The following is a 26,203-nucleotide window of genomic DNA, read 5'->3' on the forward strand; positions in this document are numbered from 1 at the left end:
GTTCAGCAACCATGACATGACCATTGAATTTTCTGCATCCCATATCTCAAATTCAAGATCCAAGTCTTTGGGCTCTTTGACAGTTCCAAGCACATATTTCATCTTCCTTCTACTTTTTAGAAAATGCTTGGCAGATTGGGACCATGAGAAAAATTCTCTTTATTTTTCTGTTGTAATTTGAAGTGTGGGATTTTCAAAACTGGTAGCAATTTTGGGTGGATTTGAATAAGGACTAGACGTGGAGTTATTTGAGATCTCTGACATTATCAATGGAAGGAAAAAATGAATTGGCAATAAAGGCCAGAAAAAACTTCAATAGAGAAATGGCAATGGAGGTCGAGAAGAAGAAGAGTTTGCCAGAAAAATCTCTGGCTTTGATACCACGAAACCTGAAAGCTGGAATTAGGATTTTGAATAATTCATCCACACTGATTTCATTGATTTACAACCCATTTATATAAGCTATACAGTGAAGGAAAAAAGGAAATATGCTAAGGAAATAACAACAATAAAGGAAATAGGCTAAGGAAATAAAAACAAATTCCTACAATTGCTCTAACTTTCCTTACTATAAATATACAAATCTGATTTGATTTTCAATTCAATCCCATGATTTTTAGAAGAAATATTCTCTGCTTTCCAATAGGATATATTAAAAACAAAGAAGGAGCCAAATACTGATAAAGTTAGATTGATAACAAATGCATCATTGGCAATAGGCTACTGAGTTTAGGAAGAAGTGCCTTTGCTCAGAGTAATAGGAATATCAAAAGTATAAAAAGGGAAAAACCCTAAGTAAAAGACTATTGTTGTTATGCCTATTGAATAAATGGACAGTATGAGGTTTTCTCTTCGATGCCTTGGGTCTTCACTAAAAGTTGTAGGTGTTATGAAGGAACAGAAATGAAGACATCTCTTCCTTACTATTTGCAATATATCATTGCCAAATGAATTCTATTGGAAGAAAATAAAGGAATCTCATTCTCTGATGAGTTTTGACTTTATTGCATGTGATATGATAATAGAAATTAGGATCCCAATACATATAATGCTCCTCACCAGATAAAAAAACCTAAAAAATCACATGTAACTGCACAAGAAGAAACTTCACAGTGGTCAGAACTCAAAGCTTCAGTAAAGCAAACATATTATGAGGACGATTAAACAAGGTTCAATTGAGAAAAAGTACAGTGAGATATTGGCTTTCTTTAAATGAGAAAGAGATAGCATTAATGATATAGCAGCCATCATTCCCAAGAATGTTCTAGCCATACTCACATTATAGCGTCTCATCAAAAAATACTCACATTATAGTGATCATTAGAAGTTCAGGTAACCTTGATGCTATGTGATACAGAACTGCAGATTGAAACCTAGAAATTATAGAGAGAAAGGAAGGGCAGGATAAAAAGAACTGAAAAGAAAGGTGTTTAATTAAAACACTTGACCCCTATTAGTGTTTATTGTATTGTAGTTTTGGAACTGTAAAAAAACCTACATACAACACTTATAATAATTGTAATTCATATTCAGAAGTTGTAACGTAAATTCTAGAAGCATTTATGAGTTTTTAAGTGAAAACATAGTAAATAGATCAAGACTTCCCCAGTTAAATGGAATCCTGATTGAATTCAGTTTAGTTGATTCCTTTGAAGTCACACCAACCGATGAGTTTCAACTAGTTATTTAATTTGGATAATCAGCGAAGGACAGTATACGGATGCATGGCATGAATTGTATGCCATCACTTATTTCCAACTAATGACTGAGCCTATTAACAGTAGACTTTTGGATCAGCATTTATGCTTTCATTTCATAGGCTTCCCTTTCTGTTTTATAGAAACAAAGGGATTGCAATGTTTAATATGTTACTGATATATCTTTTGCTGCTACTGATTTCCATTCATCGTGTATCCCCTCCAAATGTTACTTTTGCTTGACATATGATCTTAGTTTTCTTCCTGATGAAAAAAGTTTTCAGAACACAGATTAAAGGAAATTATATTCCAAATACATTGTTTTGACAGTTGTGTTCCTGGTAACATGTACAGTCTCGTGCCCGTGGCCCGAGGCAACCATGGCATGATTTACACTGTAAAGTTGAGGGTCCTGCTGCATACGATATAATGACAAATTTTGAACAAAGATGGAGAAAAGCAGCAAAATGGCGTGATTTCAGGCTCAAAAAGGTCACACATTGGCATGAAGATGCTTTGATAAGGCTAGACCGCATTTCATGGATAATCACTCCCTCCTCAGGTCCCACTGGTGATCATGCTGTACGCGTTACCACTGAAGAAGATCCAGAGACTTGGCATGTGCAGGTAGGGAAAAATAGGTTATTTTGAAGATCAATTACTTACTTGTATTGTCTCTTTGGAAAAGGCAAAAAAAAAAAAAAAAGGATTACATATTCTGATGGTGGCTATTCTCTTGTGCTAGGTATTTCGGTCAATTGATTCAGGATCTGTGAGGGGATTCCCAAAGCTTGTTCAGGATGCTGAGGCACAGGTTAGGACTACGCTTATGTGCAATCCTTGTTAATTCTGTGAGTTCTGTATCCACTGAATTAGTTTCAATCAGGTTTATGTTAGTTGGCTTTATACTTTAGTAAAATTGTTCCTTTATCTGCCCCTTTGCTTGCAGAATCTTGTTTGTGGGAAGAATCTGAAAATAGATAGGAGCATACATGCTGCTTATGTGAAAGCAATAAGATCGGCACAACATTTCATATACATAGAGAACCAGTATTTTCTTGGATCCGCGTATCACTGGCCATCATACAAAAATGCAGGTAAGTGAAGTGATAGATTGCCAGTCTTGTCATCATCCTGCTAATTCCTGTTGTCTATCACAATTGCTGCACAATTGAGACATTCAGTACTACCAGATTTAAAACTCACATAAATAACATTAAGGTGAATTTATCATCTTTATATTTATTTTAAGATGTTATGTATTTTACAGTGAAATCCCTAAATAATTATTCAAGTATCTGTCAACTTGTTAATATAGCTCATGTTAGTTTGATATGCATTATGGGCTCATTATCTAACAACTCAAATTTTTGGGTCAAATTGGCATCTTAACATGATATCAAAGCTCTGGTTAAGTAGAGATCTCAATTTCATGTGTCACTCAAGTTTCTTGTCTGGTTGTTCCCCTATTCATTTATCTATATTCATAGATCTATGCTCTGTCTCTTCACATGTGAGTATGGGGCAGCACGTGAGAGGGGTTTTAGCCTCGTGTGCATTGTTGGGCCATTTATTTGCAATCCATGGTCTGTGATCCACCCCACGTAGGTATGAGGCTACATTTTAGGAAGGTATTAATCTGGTATGCACAATGGATGATTACCCAACATTTTAAACTTTTGGATCAAATTTCTTCCCACATTGTTCGAGTAGAGATACATGAAAATCTTCATGATTATAACATATGTGTGAAGATATATTTGGGCTGGTTCCTTTTCCAAAAAGTTGGGATTTTTGGGTTGCTGTTTTATCTGTTCGACTATCAAATTTTTAACATTTAGCACATGCAAATAATATTTGCTTTTTCTCTCTTTTTCTTCCGTGCTTCTCTCTATGTTTGCATGATTATAATAACTAGGCATATGCTTTAAATTCTCTCTAAAGTCCGTAGATGCTTATTCAAAATTTCCTTCAAATCTTTCTTTTGTAATTTATGGTTTTAAAGAGTTCATGTTCTTCCATGTTTTGTAATTCTACATGCTATTTGTGTGAGCAGGTGCAGATAACTTAATTCCTATGGAACTGGCCTTAAAAATTTCTAGCAAAATCAGTGCAAATGAACATTTCCGTGTCTATATAGTGGTACCAATGTGGCCAGAAGGTGTACCAACCAGTGCTTCCGTGCAGGAAATTCTTTTTTGGCAGGTTAAACAAACTTCCTTTTTCTCATGTGTTGTAGTTATTTTCTTCCTCCAGCATTCCAAGATGTGGTTAAGGTAGGATATTTCTCCAACTGAGCATGACTTTACTTTGTTTTTCATTTTCCATTTTGGTGGATATGTCACCTATGTATTCTTGCCTTGTACCTAGTCCCTAAGTTAGACAGTAATCTCTAAAGGCAAAGGTCGATACAAAAGCCTCAGCTCCAACAGAACAAGGAAAAAAATCCTTTTATTTTATTTTATGTTTTTTGAGACAAACTTCTAAAGATCTTAAACTTGTTTACCCTCTGGAAAAAAAATCTTCTTCATCCAGAGGGATTGGAGGTGAACCTGAACATAAATGTTGAGAAGTTTCTGAATGAAGTTAGTTCCAGAGCATTTAATTCATAAAAATCTGTAATTAAGGAATCTAAAATCAGAAGATAAAAGGTAAAGTTTCGTGGTTTAGGGAAGGTATAGACAGTTATAGTTCTTTCAAGAGGTTGCAAACTGCTGAGGTTTTGGAAAGTTAGTGGTAGAATGGAAGATTTGCAGTAGAAACGCATAAGAAAAGAATATAACATCAGATAAGATGGAACTTAAGAAAATTAGTCATCATCTTAAAAAAGGCTACAAAAATCAGAATTGAAGTAAAATTTGTGGCCTATGATGATTTATATGGAAAGGTAGGTATGAAAGATGTGTAGGAAGATGAGTGCATACCATCCAAGTGCATTAGAAGTGCAGATCATAGAATTTTTAGTTTAGGCTTGGGAGGTCTTAGTGACAAATGGAGATAGAAAGTATAAAATCTGGGAAAGAAGAGAATATGGAAGGCAGTAGACCATGGGAATTTTTGTTGGAGCTTGGCAGTGTATATGACTAATTTGTTTAACAAGATCGTAAGCATGAAGACAAATGGATGAAAAGCACTTCGGTAGCATATATGTGGAAAGAAAATTGAATATAAAGCTCCACAAATTATCATGATATTAGATTACTAGTTATATTATGAAACTTTGAGTGATATTATGCAAACTCTAACACAGGAAAGAGCGGAATCAAAGCCTGTACTTGGTGTGTTGCCCTAAGGAAATATACCATGAAGCTATTTTCTTAGGAAAATTAATTAAAAGTTTAAACGATAAGAAAGATCTCCGTATAGTGCTAATTGACATTGAGGATGCATGCAATAGGATTTCTAGGGAATTAATGTAGTGAGTTGCAGAAAAGAGAGAGGTAGGAGCCATATGTGATCAAGGTCATGGATTATGGATCTGTGAGCCTGTAAGAAGTATGACAACTGTGCAGACAAGTGAAATCCCAACTATTGAACTCTTACTTTTTTGCATTGATTATTGTGTAACTTACTGGGCATATTCAGGGAGATGCATCACAGTGCTTGTTGTATGCTGATATATAGTTTTAAATTTCTAATTGATGAAAATCAAGGAGTTAACTCTAGGTTGGAACTATTAGATAGATACTTCAGAATTAAAGGTTTCAAGTAAGAATGAGATGGTTGTGAAACTTTCATGGCCAGGAAGTACCTAAAAGTGATGGTTTCTGTTATCACAGATCAATTATCCATAATGAGGGGAGGATCAAGGAGGATTTTTCCATCCAGTTAGTACAGGATGAATGAACCGGAGAAGCACATCTGAAGTATTATGTATTATAGAAGACCTTTCATACTAAATGGAAAATTTGATAGGATGGGCTATAAGAACAGTTATGCCTTATGGCACATAATGTTGACAGTTGAGAAACAACATGTTTGAAAAATGAGTTTATCCGAACAAAGGATTGTAGGACAAGTGGAAATAAAAGAAAAGATAGAATAGTAAATGAGTCTATTATCAAGAAAATAGAGGTGATCTAAGTTGGTTTGACTCTGATCCTCGGCTTCTGAACATTGAGCTGGACTTATTCAAATGCACATTTTTCTCATTGTTTCCATTTTCTACCTTTGCCATGCACATATGTATAAAAAATACTTAAATAAGAAGCACTTATTTTGATCCTTAAAGCTACCAAATTTGAATGACCGCAGGGACAAACAATGAGTATGATGTACCAGATTATTGGGCAGGCTATTAATAAAGCAGGCCTTTCTGATACACATCACCCACAGGATTATTTGAACTTTTACTGCCTTGGAAAACGTGAAGCTTCATCTACAGAAAGTTCTGCTCAAACAAGCAATTCTTCTGAGAACCGTGCATTGGTATGGCATTTTCGCTCTTATGTAAATCAGTAATAAGCTAGCTATCACATTTATTTTCCAACCAAAAAACATTTCATCATGGGTTAAATATCTAATGAGGGCCACCCAATTTGAATTGTATATCATTGTGGTTAAAGTATGATGCTCCAAATTTCATACTTAACTAAGAATTTCTTTTTTTTAAAAAAGAAAAGTAACAAGTGGAAATAAACGATAGACCAGCCTATAATTCTTGTTGCTAACAATTTGTAGTTCTGTGTAATATTGGCCTTTCACACTACATATTTTGTTAGGCTATGTTTGGTTCTTAGAAATTTGAGGGAAAATGTGAGAAAAAGAAAATAAAGAGGAAAAGTAGAAGGAAAGAAGTAAAGGAAAATAAAAAAATAGATTTAAAGTCAATAAATTATTTTTGTATGTTGCTTCAAACTCACTTTACTTATTTTAACTCTTGTACATAAAAATAATTTGAAAATACATAAATTTTTAATTAATTTTAATTATATTTGATTTTCTTTCGTATTTTTAATGGTAAAGCCAAACATGAGAAAATAATTTTCCTTAGCATTTTTTTTTTCTTTTTCTTTTTTTGGAACCAAACATAGCATTAGTCTCATTCATATTCCAGATACATGGAATTAATTGGTACCATGGAGATTGGAATTTCTTAGCAGCTAGTATCACACAGAACCTTGCCCATATCAAAATTTTCCCCTTGTCAAGGATGCGTAGTGCTCATTCAATATCATGTCTCTATCTTGAATTTACACCTGAGCTTGCCTTTCATAATGCACCCTTTATTTTTCCCATTTTAGGTTGCTTAGATCACAATAGAGATCAAATCTGGCGCTTCTCTTTGTACGTGAAAAAGGAATTTGGTTTCAGCATAGTGTTGCATTTAAATGTAGACATATCAACTTGTGAATCATTTGTTCATTTATAGTTGCAAATCCAAGGTTATGTTCCAACATTATTCACCTTCATCTCTCTGTTTTTTTTGTTGTTGCAGGGATTAGCTCAAAAGTTCCGCAGATTTATGATTTATGTCCATGCCAAAGGGATGATAGTTGATGATGAATATGTCTTGATAGGATCTGCTAACATTAACCAGAGATCCTTGGACGGTTCAAGGGATACTGAGATTGCTATGGGTGCTTATCAGCCATCATACACATGGTCAGGAAAGAAGACTCATCCGCATGGCCAGGTTGCTGGCATTTCAAATTCTTTTGTTGCATATTGTTTTAAAACATATGCATTCATGTCTCAATATTCATCTGTTGCAACAACTATTTTGGACGCAGGTATATGGCTATCGGATGTCTCTCTGGGCTGAACACCTTGGCACCCTTGAGGATTCCTTCTGCCAACCAGAGTCTCTAGAATGCATCAGACAAGTGAACAGCATCGCCAAAAATAACTGGCAGATATATGCAGCAGACGAGAACAAGGAGATGACAGGGCATTTGATGCAATACCCAATTCAGGTGAGCAAAAATGGAAACGTAAGCACATTGCCCGGTCATGAGTGCTTTCCAGATGTAGGCGGTAAAGTTCTTGGATCACCCACTAATCTTCCCGACGCACTAACCACATGACAATCTCATCATACCTTCAAAATGGAGTTACAGTTCATTGTCAAAGTGCAGCAGAGGAACAAAAATGGTGAGCATACTGAGCAGCTTGAGGTAAAATGAAGAGCAAGATGCTAATATCACTGCAACAAACAGTTGAGAGAGTATGCCAAAGCTAGAAGCGAAGAATTCAGAACAGAGAAGACACCTCTGTTTCAGATGTATTTATTGTTGTATGGAAAATAAATTCTTGGTAGAAAATGTTAGTATCAACAAGGCTTGTGACAGACACCTAAACGCCTATTTGGGCAATGGAAGTTTCAGAAACTTTTCACTTTCATTCTCTTTCATGTTTGAGAAAGTATTGTACGATGTTGATGACAGTGGACTGGAGTCAAATCCAGTCCGGGTCAGTATTTGAACCGGAGGGCCATTGAACCGCCATCGAACTGAACAACCCGATGATTTGACTCGGTGAAGTGGGCTGTCGGTTCGGGCTTGAATTCATTTGGCCAAAATGGGTCACTGTTTTGGGCTGAAATCAAGCGAGTGGGCTTCTGCATGGGCTGTAGCTCACAAGCATTCATGATCTGGGCCGTGCTATTCCGATGTGGGACTGACTTAGGAAAACTGGAAGAATAAAAATACAACATGGGGATTCGAGCTCTTAACCTTACCTTTAGAGGGTCACCACCGCTATGCTATTTATTCACTATGTAAGCATTTCCACATGAGCATAAAAAGGGGAAAATTCTTCCCAAAATTTTTATAATAATAAAAATACAAATAATTAAAATTAAAATAATATAATTTTTTAAAGCTATATATATAATATAAAAAATAAATATTATTAATTTTTAATTTCTTTATATATTTTAAAAAATATATAAATTACACATTTATAACATCAACAGTTCAACCATTGGTTTGACCTATGAATCGATAACTTTTCTAATTTAATAACTAGTTCAATTCTAAAAATATTGACAAAATCTTGATATATGAATGTTTAATATATTGTTTGAATAAAAATCTTCTTGTCTCAACTTGGATCACTTCAATAAATTAACAACTTCAATAAATATATAAGATAATAATATTTTTAAAAGTTCCTAACGATTCGGTGAAAAACTACATTATATATATATATATATACCAAACAAAAATTATTCATAATATAATTTCTATTTTTATCAATTCACTTCTTCTCGAAATCATCGTATACTTGAAGTCTCTTTGTTTGTTTTTTTTTTCTTTTTATATTTATAATTAATAATCACCTTTTGTTTTTTTAGAGATTAATAGGCTTTTATATATTAACTTTCTATTACCTTTATAAATTAATGACCTCGTTAAGATATAACGAAAATCATAACGAAATAGTAATATACAAAATTGTCAATATGTTGACCGCATAGCGCAGTGGATTAGCGCGTCTGACTTCGGATCAGAAGGTCGTGGGTTCGACTCCCACTGTGGTCGCGTTTTTTTATGATCTTATATTTTAAAGGCCTGTTGTGGGAAAAAAATAAAGTAAAAGGAAAACGATAAACCGGCTCACATCCAGACCGGCTATTCCGGACCGGGTTTTGGCTATCTTTCAGAGGGTGAGGCAAAGAGGGAAGCATCTTCTCAAAATTAGGGTTTTAGTTCACTCTCTTCCTCTGCATTGTCTAAAATCATTTCAAAACTGTAAGCTCTCTAACTCTCTCGAAACTTTCTCCCTTTGGTATTTTCTACGCATTTCTTCTTTCTTTGTTCTGAAGTTTATGTTTTTCTTTCCTCCCTTCTGTTTGGTTCCCGAGAAACTCGTGGGAAATGCAACCAAGTGAGTTGAAAATTTTGAATCTCTTATAATTGCCTCCATACTATGCTTTTTTATTTTTATTTTTATTTATTTTTATAAGATTCGAGTTTCTTCTTTCTTCTACTTCACTTTCTCTCCTTATTTATATAAGGTTGTTGTGTTTGGTTGCTGAGAAAAGTGAGGAGAAGAGAGGGAAATGAAGTAATTGACTCTTGCGCTTTATTGTTGCTTTCTAGAGGGATGAGTGCTGAGAGCTGGAAGATTTAAATTTTTGGTTCTGCATTTTCTCGTCAAACAGACAGTGCTTTCTCTTACTGGATTTGAATTTTGTGCTTAAATTGGGGAGCTAGGTCATTTCTAGTGAAGATGTTCTCAGGGAAATATAAATTTCAACCTGGAAACAGTTTTTTACTGAAAGTCAAAATTTATTTTTCCCAAGCTTAACAGAAATATATTCACCAAAATTACTGGAGTTGCCAAGAGAAAAATGTCAGCTGGAATTGTGTTTATTTTTGGCTATTATTTTATGATGAAGCAGATGTTTTTTTTTTTTTTTTTTGAATCTTTTTTGTATTTTTTTAATCAGTTGCAGAGCATTTTGCATGAATATAGAGTGGTGTTAATTGAAGGGGTCTGAGCATTGTTCAGTTGAAGAATGGCTTCTACAGGGCCACCACAGTCTTTGAAGAGACCAGATTCCTCATTAACAAGAGAAGGAGACCAGCTGATTATTACCCCTCTAGGTGCTGGAAATGAAGTGGGCCGTTCCTGTGTCTACATGTCCTATAAAGGGAAAACCATATTGGTATACCATAATGCACTATGCTTTTACTTTGGTTGCTAGTTTTTATACTTTCATTTTCACATTTTTTTTTAATTTGTTTGTTTCTATTTTGTTCCCGTTCTATGATGATAGTTTGACTGTGGAATTCATCCCGCATACTCGGGCATGGCTGCTTTGCCATACTTTGATGAGATTGATCCTTCGACCATTGATGTCCTTTTGGTGACACAGTATGTTCTTTTTACTTGTTGAATATTGTAATGTTATTGTTTTTATAACTTAGCGATCTGCTGAATTGAAAAACGAAATTTAGAGAATATCATGATTGTTCTTTTATATTGGACTATATACCTGGGTGTGGTCATTTTTCTGCCAAAAAAAAAAAAAATAATAAAATAAAATCTATTGCTAAAGCATATAAAGATTTGACTGGAACCAGCTGCAAGTACTCCATCCGTATCTTTTCTTATCAATATCTCGTGCTATTAGGAGCACTGCAGATATATCTTTAAAGGAATGAGACTACATCTACCACCCAATTTTTAAGCCATCATCTGAATATCTCCTGCTTTTCAATGGCTTCTTCATTCCGATTGCTAATATTTTTTTTTTCTCAAGGAATAAACTCTTGGAGATTCCTTTCCTCATATGAAATAGCTTCCTAAAATTGAAATCTATCCCTGGGCTCTTGTCTGGCCTTTAGATTTTTTGGGCTTTGAGTAGACTTTCTTGAGCCCCACTTTACTCCAGTTGAAATTCTGACTGCATGGCTGATGAATGCTCTTGAAATGGTTGAAAGCACATCAATAGTTAGTGATCTACTATTATTAGCATTGTTCTGAGAGTATTCTCTGGAGCCGTTTTGGAGGGATCACTCTATAGAAAGGCCGTTGGCCATTACAGGTTCCTTTTCTGGGGTTCTGGAGGGATGAAGGGTTAATGGACCTACCCCTTTGCATCTCTGCATAAATTGTCCATACACAAACTTGAACATGTACTTTCATTCGTGAGAGTCCGAGAGGTTACAAATTATTGAATCTATCAGCTAAAATTCCTTCGGAAAAACCCCTATCATTTGCCTTCTTTGATTATGTTGAAGTTCCCATTGCTTTTCTCAGTATTGTTTTCTTCTCAGTAAATGGATTATGTTCATACTTATCTCTGAGCAGTGCTCTTAGTTGTGGTATGTACCAGCATATCTTCTTAACAATCATTTCATTTGATATCTTGCATGTCTGTCTTGTCAATGAACATTTGTAGATCCTGAAACTTTTTGGTGGAACTTTCATCTTTAGTTTTTCTTTTTGGCTATCTGCTCTACTTTCTCATCTGAAACTGCTCCTGTTCTTTTGGATGTGCTCTCCACTTTATTGCATTGTAATGTGTTGCATTTCCTGTGCAGCTTTCACTTGGATCATGCTGCATCCCTTCCATATTTCCTGGAGAAGGTTGGCCATTTTCTAAATCAAATTTTATGCAATTACTTTGCATATGTTTTTAAATAAGCTAAAATATTTGAATTTGTTGATTAGACCACATTCAAAGGGCGAGTTTTTATGACTCATGCAACCAAGGCTATCTACAAGTTGCTTTTGTCTGATTATGTAAAAGTGAGCAAAGTTTCAGTTGAAGATATGTTGTATGATGAACAAGACATTCTTCGCTCCATGGATAAAATTGAGGTGCGTTTATTTTTGTTTATAGATGTATGTTTCAATCTCTGTTTTTTTAAAACTTGTAGTATTTTTCCTCAATTTTAATCTCCCTGTCCGAATTGGTTTTGAAGCTAATGTTAATGCATCCCTTTCCCTGGTTGGTGATGAGGGACTTTGATTTGGCTTTTTTTCATCTTTTAATTTTTTGGTTTTAAAATTTTTGTCAATGTTACCTTTAAAGTTTTAATGTATTTAATATTTCTTATTATCCAGAGGAATGTAATAATGTTCTCCCACCCTTATTGCATAAGAATTGATTACTGTATTCCATGGGAACTTGGATTTGGAACAGTGACCAGAACTTTCTATTTTTCTTCCTTTTTTTTTCCTCAAACTTCAAAAACCTCTTTTCAAAGATCCTATGCGTTTTCTCCCATCAAAGGCACTGAGCTAAACAACAAGTATCGACTAGAAATAACTCCCAGTCATTGAAATCTTTTCATATTTCTCACCATCAAATACTCCAATGCTACTTATACTTCTAGTGGACCGTGTTCACCACTTTACATTGGGGCTTTTCATATTTATAAACATATATGTTCTTATTTGCCTACCTCCCACAAAAAAAAAAAAAAAAAAAAAAAAGCACAAAACAAAACAAAACAAAAAAACAGAAGAAAAAAGAAAAAAGAAAAACCTCCAATGCTACTTGTTTTACTCTTTTATGTGGATTATTTTTGTCTTTCATTAACTGTCCTAATGCTGTTTGTTTCTCTCTTTTATGCTTGGACAATGTCAGTATTGTTTTTATTTATAGTTTTTTGTGAACTTGTTTCTTTCTCAGAACTCATATAATATCTTACCTGGAAACTGTTCTTAGTTAAAAAGTACTAACTGAGAAGGTTTGTTAGGTATTATTGGATGTCATGTTGAATGAAGCCTAAGCCTTTGGTGCCTTTGAGGCTTGGCTCAAGTGGTAAAGGGATGGGGAGGGTTTGTGGAAGGTTCTAGGTTCAAGTCCCAATGGGAACAAAATTTACCTATAAAAAGGAAAAAAAAAAAAAAAAAGTGAAGCCTTTGGTTCTATTTTTTAAAACGTATTTTTTTTTATCTTAGTTGTGAATTAACTGGATGCATGTAATGTAAGATTATGGATGTGCCTTTCATGTAACTATCCGTTTTAAGGCATGAATTTCTCAACATAATTCAACTTGATTGGATGTCGACTTGTAGATCCAAAGTGTTAAAATCGCAATGTCAAGTTGTTTTGATATTTATTGGAGAGTATTTCTTTTCCTCTGTGAAGAATTTCTGAATTCCCTTTATTGATACTTTAGGTACACACCATACACATATATATACACAACTGACTGAATAAGAAAAAATCAATCTAGCCTGATTCTCTCCTAAAATTAGGAAACTGAATCATCCTAAATGATCTCTCCTTCTTTATTCCTAAAATACTTTCCTAAATTAAAAAACCCTAACTTTGAATGCCAAATTTCAACACTCCCCCTCAAGCTGGAGAATATATATCATATAATCCTAGCTTGCAAGTTAAGTCTTCAAAGTTAGGCCTAGGTAAAGCTTTGGTGAGGATGTCTGCGGTTTGGTGCTTGGTAGGAACATAGTTCAATCTAACCGTCTCACTAGTCACCTTCTCTGTGATGAAGTGTCTGTCAATCTCAACGTGCTTGGTCCTGTCATGATGCACGGGGTTCTTTGCTATGCTTATAGCTGCCTGATTATCACACATCATCAGAATTGGAGATGAACTCGTTTGCCCCAGTTCACTAAGAACCCTTTTTATCCAAATCCCTTCACAGATTCCCTGTGCAAGAGCTCTGTACTCAGCTTCTGCACTACTTCTAGCTACAACTGATTGCTTCTTACTCCTCCAGGTAACAAGATTTCCCCAGACAAAAGAACAATATCCAGAAGTAGACCGCCTGTCAATGATGTTTCCTGCCCAATCCGCATCTGAGTATACTTCAGTGTCACGGTTCTCTGTCTTTCTGAAGAATAGACCTTTCCCTGGTGTCATTTTTAAATATCTAAGAATCCTGTAGACTGCTTCCATGTGTTCCTCAGTGGGGCTGTGCATGAATTGACTTACAGCACTCACTGCAAAGCCAATATCTGGCCGAGTGTGTGAGAGATAAATCAAGCGCCCAACGAGCCGCTGATATCTCCCCCTATCTACCGGTGTACTTTCTTTCTCGATACCAAGTTTCTTCTGACTATCCATAGGAGTATCAATTGGTTTGCATCCAAGCATACCGGTCTCCTTAAGAAGATCGAGTATGTATTTTCTTTGAGAGACTACAATTCCCTTCCTTGATCTAGCCAATGAGAGAAGAATCCTGATAGTGTTCAGTTTTGCAACAGGAGCAAAAGTCTCCTGATAGTCTATCCCATAGGATTGCGTAAACCCTCTAGCTACCAAACGAGCCTTGAATCTCTCGACTGATCCATCTGCTTTGTATTTTATGGTGAAAATCCACTTGCACCCCACGGGCCTCTTCCCAACCGGCAAATCTGTGATAGTCCACGTCCCATTCTTCTCAAGTGCATCAATCTCATCTTGTACTGCCTTCTTCCATTCTGAAATTTTTAATGCCTCTTGTATTGTGTTGGGAACCTGAGTATCATCAAGAGAAGTAGCAAATGCTCTGTAAGATGGTGATAGCCCTTCATATGTAACATAATTCCCAATTGGGTGATCTGTACATCTCCTAACACCCTTCCTCAATGCAATCGGCAGAGTAGAATCATCAATGCTGGGAATTAACACCTCTCCAGCCCTATCCTCACCTATGTTCTCTTCAGGAAGACTTGAATTGGAGTCAATATATTGGCCACATGTTGACTGTGATCCGTGCTCTAATTCCTGTCGTTTCCTCCTCCTGATGTAAACTTGTAAGTTCTCATTAGCAAGTTGTGGGGCTATAGGTTGAATAGGCATGGGAGACTGGATGGTCACAGGAGATGGCTGGACTGATGACGGTATGGGTGTGGACAACTCAGTGGGCGCGAATTGAAGAGGATTTGGTGACTCTGAGTGAAAAGAAGGTACACCCTCAAGAAGAGACTCCCAAACTTGATGTTCATTCATGCTCTCCCCCTGAACATGAGATTTGGGATAGAAGAAGACATGTTCAAAGAAAGAGACGTCCATGGTGGTGTAAAATCTTTTGTTGGTTGGAGAATAGCATTTGTACCCTTTTTGGTTTGGAGAATACCCTAGGAAAATGCACTTATTCGCTCGAGGAGCAAATTTGCTACGATTTTGAGGATACACATGAACGAATGCCGTGCAACCAAATACTTTGAGTGGTAAATCAGAAGAGGCTGCACGGGTGTGAGGAAATTGTTTTAAGAAAAGTTGACGTGGGGATTGAAAGGTAAGCACTCTGGATGGCATACGGTTAATCAAATAAGTAGCTGTGAGAATAGCTTCCCCCCAGAAATAGTTTGGAACATTAGAGGAAAACATAAGGCACCGGGCAACCTCCAAGAGATGTCTATTCTTGCGTTCAGCCACCCCATTTTGTTGTGGGGTGTCAACGCAAGAACTTATGTGGATAATGCCGTGATTTTGAAGATAAGTACTGAGACTACTAGTAAAGTATTCCTTTGCATTATCTGACTTGAGGACTTGAATTTTGGAATTGAATTAATTTTGAACCATAAGATGGAAGGTTTGAAAAATGTGCCCGACCTCTGACTTTTCTTTCATAAGGAAAACCCATGTTACCCGTGTATGATCATCAACGAATGTCACAAACCATCGAGTGCCAGAAATATTTTTTATCCGGGAGGGACCCCACACATCACTATGTACTAGAGAGAAAACAGTCGAAGGTTTGTATGGGATTTGAGGATAGACTGTTCGAGTATGCTTTGCAAACTGACAAATTTCACAGTGATAAGATGCTGGATTTTTATTGATAAATAATTTGGGAAACAATTTTGCAAGGTAAACAAAGCTAGGATGACCAAGGCGATAGTGTAACATTATAATCTCACTATCTTTATTGACCTTAGAATTTGACACAGAATTGAAAGACTCTAACATACTCTGAGACTGTACGCAACTTGCTTGAGAGACTTGGTTTGAGAATTGGCCACATGAGAAGAGGTAGAGCCCGGAACACAGTTCAGCACTGCCAATCATCTTCCCCGATTTCAAGTCCTGAAAAACACACAAGTTTGGATAAAATTTAGTAACACATTGGAGATCACGGGCCAATTTGCTAATGGACAAAAGATTACAATCCAAGTTTGGAACATGGAGAACAGAGTCAAGATATAAGTCTTTAGTAAGTTTTATAGAACCTGTCCCGGCAATTTTTGACTTTGAACCATCAGCAATATGGACGGATGAATGACCATTACTTGGCTTGTAATTTTGAAGAATGGTAGCATCTCCTGTCATGTGATCAGAAGCACCTGTGTCCACTATCCACGACTTCATTCCTCCTCGATTAGCAGTGAAGGCTACACCGGTAGTACTGCCACTGCCAACTTGGCTTAATAGTTTCTGTAGCATCTCCATCTGCTCTTTGTTGAATGGACTCGGCTCGGGAACAGAGGTGCTCTCAGAGTTGGCAGCTACGTGTGCTCTGCCATCTCTGTCAGACCGTGGCTTTGGTTTCCAATCAGCCGGTTTGCCATGAAGCTTCCAGCAAGTCTCCTTATAATGGCCTGGTTTCTTACAATAATCACACCAAGGCCTATCCCGTTTCTGACGATCTCCACCACTACTATTAAATGACCGAGTCGCAAGGGCAGAGGCATCCAATGTTGGGGCAGGTTGCTCTTTGGATCCCATCATCACTTTCTTTCTACTTTCTTCACGCCTAACCTCTGAAAAAGCCTCCCTGAGACTTGGCAGGGGTTTAATGCCCATGATTCGCCCTCTAACATCATCCAATTCCCTGTTTAGTCCTAGGAAAAACTTGAACAGTCTCTTTTGTTCCACAATTTTCCTGTATGTTGCTGCATCATCAGGACATTTCCATGAGTGAGTCTCGAATAAGTCAAGGTGCTGCCAATACCTTGTGAGTGTGTTGTAATACTGAGTAACTGTCTGCTCTCCTTGGCGGAAGTCATGTAGGGCTGATTCAACCTGAAAAAGTTCTGAAATATTTTCAGAACTTGAGTAAGTTTCTTTGGCTGCATCCCATATGTCCTTTGCAGTCCTAAACAACAAGAAATTTTCACCTATGTCATTATTCATGGAATTGATAAGCCATGACATGATCATGCTGTTTTCAATCTTCCACTTCCTGAAACCCGGTTCTGTAGTTTCTGGCATGACTGCTTCTCCAGTGAGGTACTCATCCTTTCCTTTGCCGCAAATGAACAGCAACACAGATTGTGACCACTGTAAGTAGTTATGGCCATTTAATTTGTGTCCTGTGATGAGAATAGGAGAGGAATCACTACCACCAAGGTTTGGAATTTCAGATCTGCCTCCTAATTCTGGTGACGTGACGCTGGATACTTGTGATGATGCCATTCCGTATTTCGTCATGGACCGGAAAGGTAGAAGAACACTTCCCAAGGCACGTGCAGGGATTGGAGTTGAGGAAAAATAGCCGGAGGACGTCGGAAAAGCTGATCGGAGGGCTCGCGGAGGCAAAAAGACCCCAAAAGAGGCACGTGCGGGGCTTGGATGGCAGAAACAGGTACGTAGGGTGGCTGGTCGGCGTCAGGCGAGCTTGGAGTAGGAAGCGCGTCGCCGGAAAGTGGCTCACGCGCCCTCACGCGCCGGCGCGTGAGATGCAGTCGCCGGCCGGAAAAATGCGCGTGGGAGGCGCGTGGATGGTTTTCTGGCTCCGGTGTTTTTGGAAAAGTTATAGATCTCCTCCAGACGCTCCTTGCGGTGTGAAAAAAACCGTCGCCGGAAAAGTTCGCTGGAAAAGTTCGCCGGAAAAGTTCGCCGGCGGTGAATGTTTTTCTGACGACGATTCGACCGACCGGAAATCGTTTTCCCCCTTGGCTTTGAGAACAGGGACTGATGACCGGAATGAGAGATGGTCGGATTGAGAGATGGCCAGAGAGATTTGGCCGGAATGAATGATGGCCTGAATACGAGGTGGCCAGAAGGATTAGGGTTTCAGAAAACTGGCTCTGATACCATGAAGAATTTCTGAATTCCCTTTATTGATACTTTAGGTACACACCATACACATATATATACACAACTGACTGAATAAGAAAAAATCAATCTAGCCTGATTCTCTCCTAAAATTAGGAAACTGAATCATCCTAAATGATCTCTCCTTCTTTATTCCTAAAATACTTTCCTAAATTAAAAAAACCCTAACTTTGAATGCCAAATTTCAACACTCTGTTTTGATCAGGTTTTGTAAAGTAGGGAAGGATTTCTCATCCTTCTCTTGCACTTCCTTTTTTAAAGGCCTGAAAAGTTATGGTCACAATGTCTATTAGAAGAAAAAAGAAGTTATGGTCACAATATCTTTTAAAAAAAAAAAAAAAAACAAAAAGTTATGGTCACAATGGTCCATGTATCACAGATTAGCTTAAATCCGGTTATTTAAATTTGCGATTAGCTCTAATGTTCTATCTTGGGACTCTTATTTGAAATTAATAGTGCCACAAACATCTACTACCTTGTCCTTAAGCCTTAATCTTTCTACCGTAGACATTCATAGCTGAATCATAGATTCTACCTGAGTGTAAGTACTATTGTTTTAGATCTCTATAACATCTGTGGGCTTTCTGTACTTTACCTTCCATGAGAACAGCTGGGTTTCGTCTTCAGTTCTGGACATAAGGAGATATTGGCAAATAAAACTAACATAGTAGGAATTAGTCTATTAAGATTTAAATGACTATACTTCTAATATTAATTCACATTTTGTATTCCACAATAGCATTTTTTCTATTGTTCTGAATTTAGTTTCAAAATTGTTACATAACCAATCTAATAAAATAAAAAACTTGTTCGCTAAAAAAAGCAATATGGTGTGTGTGTGTATCTCATATGCCAAAATATTGGTTGCATATAACCCTGATCTATTGCAGAATGTTTGGCCATTTATAACAATTGACTTCAGATATGTAGCTTAATTTTATCATCTCATTTAATCTTCCTGTAACTGTAATTAAATCTCCCTTCTGCAGGTTATTGATTTCCATCAGACTTTAGAAGTAAATGGTATACGATTTTGGTGTTACACAGCTGGCCACGTCCTTGGTGCTGCCATGTTTATGGTTGATATTGCTGGTGTCCGAGTACTTTACACTGGAGACTATTCTCGTGAAGAAGATCGTCATCTCCGTGCTGCTGAGATCCCACAGTTCTCCCCTGATATTTGCATAATTGAATCCACTTATGGTGTCCAACTCCATCAGCCTCGGCATGTGCGAGAAAAGCGCTTCACAGATGTCATCCACTCAACCATTTCTCAAGGGGGCCGTGTTCTAATCCCTGCATTTGCTCTAGGTCGTGCCCAAGAACTCCTCCTTATCCTTGATGAGTATTGGTCTAACCATCCTGAGCTCCATAACATCCCCATATATTATGCTTCCCCCCTTGCAAAAAGGTGTATGGCTGTTTACCAGACATACATCAATTCCATGAATGAGAGGATCCGCAACCAATTTGCAAATTCGAATCCTTTTGATTTCAAGCACATATCACCTTTAAAGAGCATTGAGAATTTTAATGATGTAGGTCCATCAGTGGTGATGGCGAGTCCGAGTGGGCTTCAGAGTGGGTTGTCAAGACAACTGTTTGATATGTGGTGCTCTGATAAGAAAAATGCATGTGTTATACCTGGGTATGTCGTGGAAGGGACATTGGCAAAAACCATCATCAATGAACCCAAGGAAGTTACTCTAATGAATGGTCTTACTGCTCCCCTCAACATGCAGGTCCATTACATTTCTTTCTCTGCTCATGCAGATTTTGCACAGACGAGTACATTCTTGAAGGAGCTCATGCCACCTAACATCATTCTTGTCCATGGAGAAGCTAATGAGATGGGGAGGCTCAAACAGAAGCTTATCACCCAGTTTTCTGACCGCAACACCAAAATTATTTCCCCAAAGAACTGTCAGTCAGTTGAAATGTATTTCAACTCTGAGAAAATGGCAAAAACCATTGGGAGGCTGGCTGAAAAGACCCCAGGAGTTGGTGAAACTGTCAGTGGTTTACTGGTAAAGAAAGGTTTCACTTATCAGATAATGGCACCTGATGATCTCCATGTCTTCTCGCAGCTATCCACAGCAAATGTCACCCAGAGGATTACTATTCCGTACACTGGTGCCTTTGGTGTAATAAAGCACAGGCTGAAGCAGATATATGAGAGTGTGGAGTCATTGCCAGATGAAGAATCTGAGGTTCCAGCTTTTCGAGTCCATGAACGGGTGACAGTGAAGCATGAGTCGGAGAAGCATATTTCACTGCATTGGACATCAGATCCTATTAGTGACATGGTCTCTGATTCCATTGTGGCTCTGGTTTTAAATATCAGTCGTGAGATCCCCAAGGTAGTAGTTGAATCAGAGGCTATAAAAACTGAAGAAGAAAACGGGAAGAAAGCAGAAAAGGTTATCCATGCACTCCTTGTTTCTCTGTTTGGAGATGTGAAGTTGGGAGAGAATGGGAACTTGGTGATAAGCGTTGATGGAAATGTGGCACATCTTGATAAACAGAGTGGGAATGTTGAGAGTGAAAACGAAGGCCTTAAGGAAAGGGTGAGAGTAGCATTCCAGCGGATCCAAAATGCTGTGAAGCCAATCCCTCTATCTGTGTCTTAGCTCCTTCCCTCAGGTTTTCTCTGTATTTTCAACTTCTTCCTAGTTAATTCTGAATTTTGAGATTAAAGTTCCATATGAATCAATATTTCTTACACTAATTAGTTTGCTTATTTTAGGAAAATATTGAACATTGATCCACCTCAGTCCCAAGCAAGATCACATACATCAACTTTTTCTTCGTTGTGCCTTTTATTTGGTAATGCTAGAGAGATTTTCCTCTATGATCTTTGCGATTCGTCTGAGCTTCACAAATGCATTAATCTTGTTGAACAGTGTTATATCCCCAGAAATTATGGTTATCAATGCATAACTTGAATGTTTCATTGGTGAAGCATGTAAATAATGTTTTTGTTTTCCTTCTATTTAAGATGAGACTTGAGCCTGTTAGTAATTTTCTCACCAACCTTTGATTAAAATGGAGCTTTTGTGAGCATGGAAGTCTTGGGTTACTGATAAATTGGACGACCCATAGACAACAAAGCCACATTGCTTGTTGCTCGGTCCTGTCTAAGGATTTATATGTTTGTTTGTTTTCTTTTTTTAAATTGTAGTTGGAACAAGATCAAATGGTAAGTTTTCCATTTGTTACTTGAACAGATTGTGGGTCTGCTCGATAATCTTTACAAATCGATTTTTAAGAATAGCTCCTGAATGTTTGGAGTAATAAAATTCTATTAGGAGTCAATTTTTTATTTTTTTAAAATAAAAGTCTCTTCTCTATGAAAGTGTTATGCATTTATGTACACTGCAAAAGTTATCGGCATATTCTCCATGTCTCCTATTGCTCTAATAAAACACCTTGAATATTTTTATGAAAAGTCCTCTTATTTTTAAACAAATTTTCAAAAAACTGTTTTCAATCCGTTTATACGAGAATAGCTTAATACAAAAATGTTGGAAAATAGAAAATTTTCAAAATCTAGTTGGAGCAGTCTTTGAATCATTCATCAGCATTATTACATTGTAGACTCCCATCTTGGTCATGAGCTATGACCACAACTGTTGAGCCTTTTTGCAGATTTGTTCAAAATTTTGTCTCTAACATTGAATTTAATCCATATAATTTTTCACAAAATTGGAAAACCTAGATAGGGTTTAGAATTTAGGAGGCCAGAAAAACATGAGGATTGGATACAATACAAGATGTATTCAATGACTATAGCACCTGGACCATGAGATGTGAGGGTGGGAGATTGGGGCGGAGGGGAGTGGTGTTCAAGAGAGGTGGAGGAGACAAAGGGAGAGGATGGTTGAGATGAAGAGGAATAGGATGTTGAGGAATATTCTCAAGGTTAATTTGGCAAGATTTTGTATGAGGAATGGTTGGTGGCTCATGTCGTCAAGGATCTCCGAGTTGAAAAAGACTATAAATTATCCACTAGAAGACATGTATCTACCTAAAATTTCATAGGAGCTTTAGCATGAAAAATATACTAAAATAATATTTTTTTACAATTTTTTTTTTTATGATTTTATTATAATATTATTGTTCATATATTACTAAAAACTATTTATTTTTTAATTTATTTGTAATTAAAAACTATTTTCATTTTTAATAAGACTTTAATTAAATTTAATTAATATTACATAAATTAAATTTATAATGTTTTTACAAAATCAAAATAGAAAAATTATTTTTATAAACAACTTATCCAAAAAAGTTTTTTATTTTTTACTTTTTTTTAAAAAAAACTTGTCAAACATCCTTATTTTTATAAAATGTTAAATAACTATCTTTTGTTCTTTAACATAAAAACAACTTTTCAACCAACATTAGAAAACACGCCCAAAGAGGACCTAAAATTTTTAGCACATTTAAAATTTACCTCACATTTAAAATACCATTTTTATAAAATCCTTTTTACTTCTTATTTAACTTAATAAGTAACATGATCACAATTTATAACAATTGAAAAATATTTTTTATTATCATCTGAGGGAGTTTATCTTTATTTTCAATTATTATGTTCAAGGGTTCTCTGGAGGTTTAAGTGGTACTTTTCTTTGAACTTAAATTTAAGACATGTTATTGTGAAACACGATCTTAAGTAAAAAGTGTTCACTCATATGTATTTTTACATCTCATTATACTTTTAAGTCAAAAGTGTCCACTCATATGTATTTTTGCATCCCATTATACAAGACAGTGAACTTTGTCTTATAAGTAAAGAGATAGTTGGGTGAGATTTATCTTATAATAACTATATATTCCACTAAAATAGGTCATTCTTATGATATTATGCATGTTAGCTCCAATGTTCATCCAAATAATTCATATCCATGTATAATTTGAGGAGGAATTTCCACCCCTAGGTAAATTTTTTTTTAAAATAAACATTAAATAGAGTTTGTAATTATTTTAGGAACTCAAGTAGATTATATAAGGGTATGTTTGAATGTATTTTTAATAAAAATGCAAGAAAAATATGTTTTTCAAACATGAAAATTTATTTGAAATTTTAATATTTTTCATGTCTTTCTTGTAATGGCTTTTAGAAGAAGCATCTAAGTGTTTATTCATGTTTTCTAACTTTAAAACGATTATTTTTTTTTTCAAATGATTTTTTTTTATAGCAAAACACACTTTTTAAGCATTTAAAACAATTTTTGACCCTACTTTCAAATGAGTTCTTAGCTGATATCATATGTTTATTTATTTTTCATTGTTGGTTAAAATATTATATTAAGTTTGACAAAGATCTCAAATCCCATTAAATATGACCAATTATCGTTATTATTTTCAAGGGTAAAATTATCAAGTTTGACTCAAACGTCAAATCCCATTTAAACTCAAAGTTCAAGTCCCACTAAACATGTCAATTATCATTATTTGACGACTTTGAATCCTATTAAGACTTTTCAAATCCCACTAAACAAACCAATTATCATTATTTGACTTAGATTTCATATCTCACTAAGATTTGGACTTTATATTCCACCAATTATCATTATTATTTCAAAGAGTAAAATATTATATCAAGTTTGACTATGACTTCCAATCCTATTAAAGATGGCCAATTGTGGGTAAAATATCATATCAAGTTTGACTCAAACTTTGAACCCCATTCAGACTCAAAGTTCAAGTCCCACTAAACATGCCAATTATCATTATTTGACGATTTTGAATCCTATTAAGACTTGAATTTCTAATCCCACTAAACAAACCAATTATCATTATTTGACTTAGAGTTCATATCCCACTAATATTTGGACTTCATATCCTACCAATTATCATTATTATTTCCAAGGTAAAATATTATATCAAGTTTGACTATGACTTCCAATCCTATTAAAGATGGCCAATTGTGGGTAAAATATCATATCAAGTTTGACTCAAACTTCGAACCCCATTTAGACTCAAAGTTCAAGTCCCACTAAACATGTCAATTATCATTATTTGACGACTTTGAATCCTATTAAGACTTAAATTTCAAATCCCACTAAACAAACCAATTATCATTATTTGACTTAGAGTTCATATCTCACTAAGATTTGGACTTCACATCCCATCAATTATCATTATTATTTCAAAGGATAAAATATTATATCAAGTTTGACTATGACTTCCAATCCTATTAAAGATGATATTGTGGGTAAAATATCATATCAAGTTTGACTCAAACTTCAAACCCCATTTATACTCAAAGTTCAAGTCCCACTAAACATGCCAATTATCATTATTTGACGACTTTAAATCCTATTAAGACTTAAATTTCTAATCCCACTAAACAAACCAATTATCATTATTTGACTTAGAGTTTATATCCACTAATATTTGGACTTCATATCCCACCAATTATCATTATTATTTCCAAGGGTAAAATATTATATCAAGTTTGACTATGACTTCCAATCCTATTAAAGATGGCCAATTGTGGGTAAAATATCATATCAAGTTTGACTCAAACTTCGAACCCCATTCAGACTCAAAGTTCAAGTCCCACTAAACATGCCAATTATCATTATTTGACGACTTTGAATCCTATTAAGACTTAAATTTCAAATCCCACTAAACAAACCAATTATCATTATTTGACTTAGAGTTCATATCCCACTAAGATTTGGACTTCATATCCCACCAATTATCATTATTATTTCCAAGGGTAAAACATTACATCAAGTTTGACTATGACTTCCAATCCTATTAAAGATGGCCAATTGTGGATAAATATCATATCAAGTTTGACTCAAACTTCAAATCCCATTCAAACTCAAAGTTCAAGTCCCATTAAACATGCCAATTATCATTATTTGATGACTTCGAAGCCCATTAAGACTCAAATTTTAAATCCCACTAACAAACCAATTATCATTATTTGACTTAGAGTTCATATCCCACTAAGATTTGGATTTCAATCCCATTATACATGACCCATTATCATTATCAATTTCAAGGGTAAAACAATATTATATCAAGTTTTACCTGAACTTCAAATCCCATTAAAACAACCCACTATTATTTCGAAGGAAAATTGAATGGACCAATTTTTTTTGCCTTGAATGTTAATTCTTTTCTATTAATTTGTTAAGAATTGTAAACTAAGCAACAAATATGCACAAGTTTTAATTTTTCTAAGGTAATTGAATGGCAGGTATATTCAATAATTGAATTTTCTTGTTATTTTAGGTCTATAAAAAAACTATATCATAAATTCTCTTTTATATGTATTCAAAAAAGAAAACCATATTTGCGATTGTTAAATCCATATGGACAAATTTATTGTCATTGTGTTAGACCCATGGCCTAATTCTCCCTTTAATTAAATTGAAATAATAAAATATCATTTGAAAAAAAAAATAATAATAGCGAACATATCTTTTTTCAAAATATGTAATGTAAAAGGCACAAATCACTATTAAATAGATGCATCAATGCTCAACATTGTGAAGCAAATATTTTCGAGTTCTTGATGCTAACAAAGGAAGAAGTAAAAGAAATTGTTTACAATAATAATAAAATACCCTATTTAGACAATGAAATCTATTTTATTTCTACATGAAGGCATGTCATCCTTGCAACTTCATTTGTGCTATGCCTTGAAATAGATGAAGTTTCAATACAAATTTTACCTTATAAAGATGAGAAAAATTAATCTAGGTTTCACCATTGTTATAACTATTCCTTAGTCTAAATACAAAAGACTCAATTGTCACTTTTTGTTTTAATACTAATATATACATCACTATGATTATACCACTGGCATCAACTTAAATGTAATAGAACTATATGTATAACTTTGAATAACATATTTGTTTAAAAGTGGTGTTCTTGTAAGTGTTAAGTCTACTTCCTTTTATAAGCTAAGACTAAAAATTAGTAATTAAATTTCTTTGTTTGTAATAAAATAATTATTATATTTGTTTTTATTTTATATAATTAAAATAACAATATTTGAAGATTAATAATTTGGCAAAAAAAAAATGATAATTAACATATTTTCAAATATTTCAAAATATTAACA

At 35.3% G+C, this 26,203-nt stretch overlaps 2 protein-coding genes and 1 non-coding gene across 4 annotated transcripts; all 3 read left to right on the forward strand.

Moving 5' to 3' along the window:
• Nucleotides 1-2,233: 2,233 nt before the first annotated feature.
• Nucleotides 2,234-7,985, forward strand: LOC117926480 (phospholipase D gamma 1-like). Its single transcript, XM_034845575.1, has 7 exons — nucleotides 2,234-2,324; nucleotides 2,443-2,548; nucleotides 2,647-2,794; nucleotides 3,754-3,902; nucleotides 5,952-6,125; nucleotides 7,135-7,332; nucleotides 7,430-7,985. The coding sequence occupies exons 2-7, from the start codon at nucleotides 2,498-2,500 to the stop codon at nucleotides 7,721-7,723; spliced, it is 1,014 nt and encodes a 337-aa protein (XP_034701466.1). The 5' UTR covers nucleotides 2,234-2,324; nucleotides 2,443-2,497; the 3' UTR covers nucleotides 7,724-7,985.
• Nucleotides 7,986-9,107: 1,122 nt separating this feature from the next.
• Nucleotides 9,108-9,181, forward strand: TRNAR-UCG. Its single transcript has one exon. It is a non-coding gene; the product is annotated as a tRNA-Arg (tRNA).
• A 101-nt stretch (nucleotides 9,182-9,282) lies between these two features.
• On the forward strand, nucleotides 9,283-21,081 carry LOC117927103 (cleavage and polyadenylation specificity factor subunit 3-I). 2 transcript variants are annotated; one of them, XM_034846510.1, is made up of 6 exons: nucleotides 9,404-9,527; nucleotides 10,093-10,311; nucleotides 10,423-10,520; nucleotides 11,693-11,738; nucleotides 11,823-11,972; nucleotides 19,101-21,081. In XM_034846510.1, exons 2-6 carry the CDS (start codon nucleotides 10,162-10,164, stop codon nucleotides 20,739-20,741), a joined length of 2,085 nt encoding a protein of 694 aa, XP_034702401.1. In that variant the 5' UTR covers nucleotides 9,404-9,527; nucleotides 10,093-10,161; the 3' UTR covers nucleotides 20,742-21,081. The 2 variants fall into 2 exon arrangements, with proteins under 2 accessions (XP_034702402.1, XP_034702401.1); XM_034846511.1 differs by lacking the exons at nucleotides 9,404-9,527; nucleotides 10,423-10,520 and adding an exon at nucleotides 9,283-9,391.
• The last annotated feature ends 5,122 nt before the right edge of the window (nucleotides 21,082-26,203 follow it).

This window comes from Vitis riparia, chromosome 12, assembly GCF_004353265.1.
Source record: "Vitis riparia cultivar Riparia Gloire de Montpellier isolate 1030 chromosome 12, EGFV_Vit.rip_1.0, whole genome shotgun sequence".
NCBI lineage: Eukaryota > Viridiplantae > Streptophyta > Magnoliopsida > Vitales > Vitaceae > Vitis > Vitis riparia.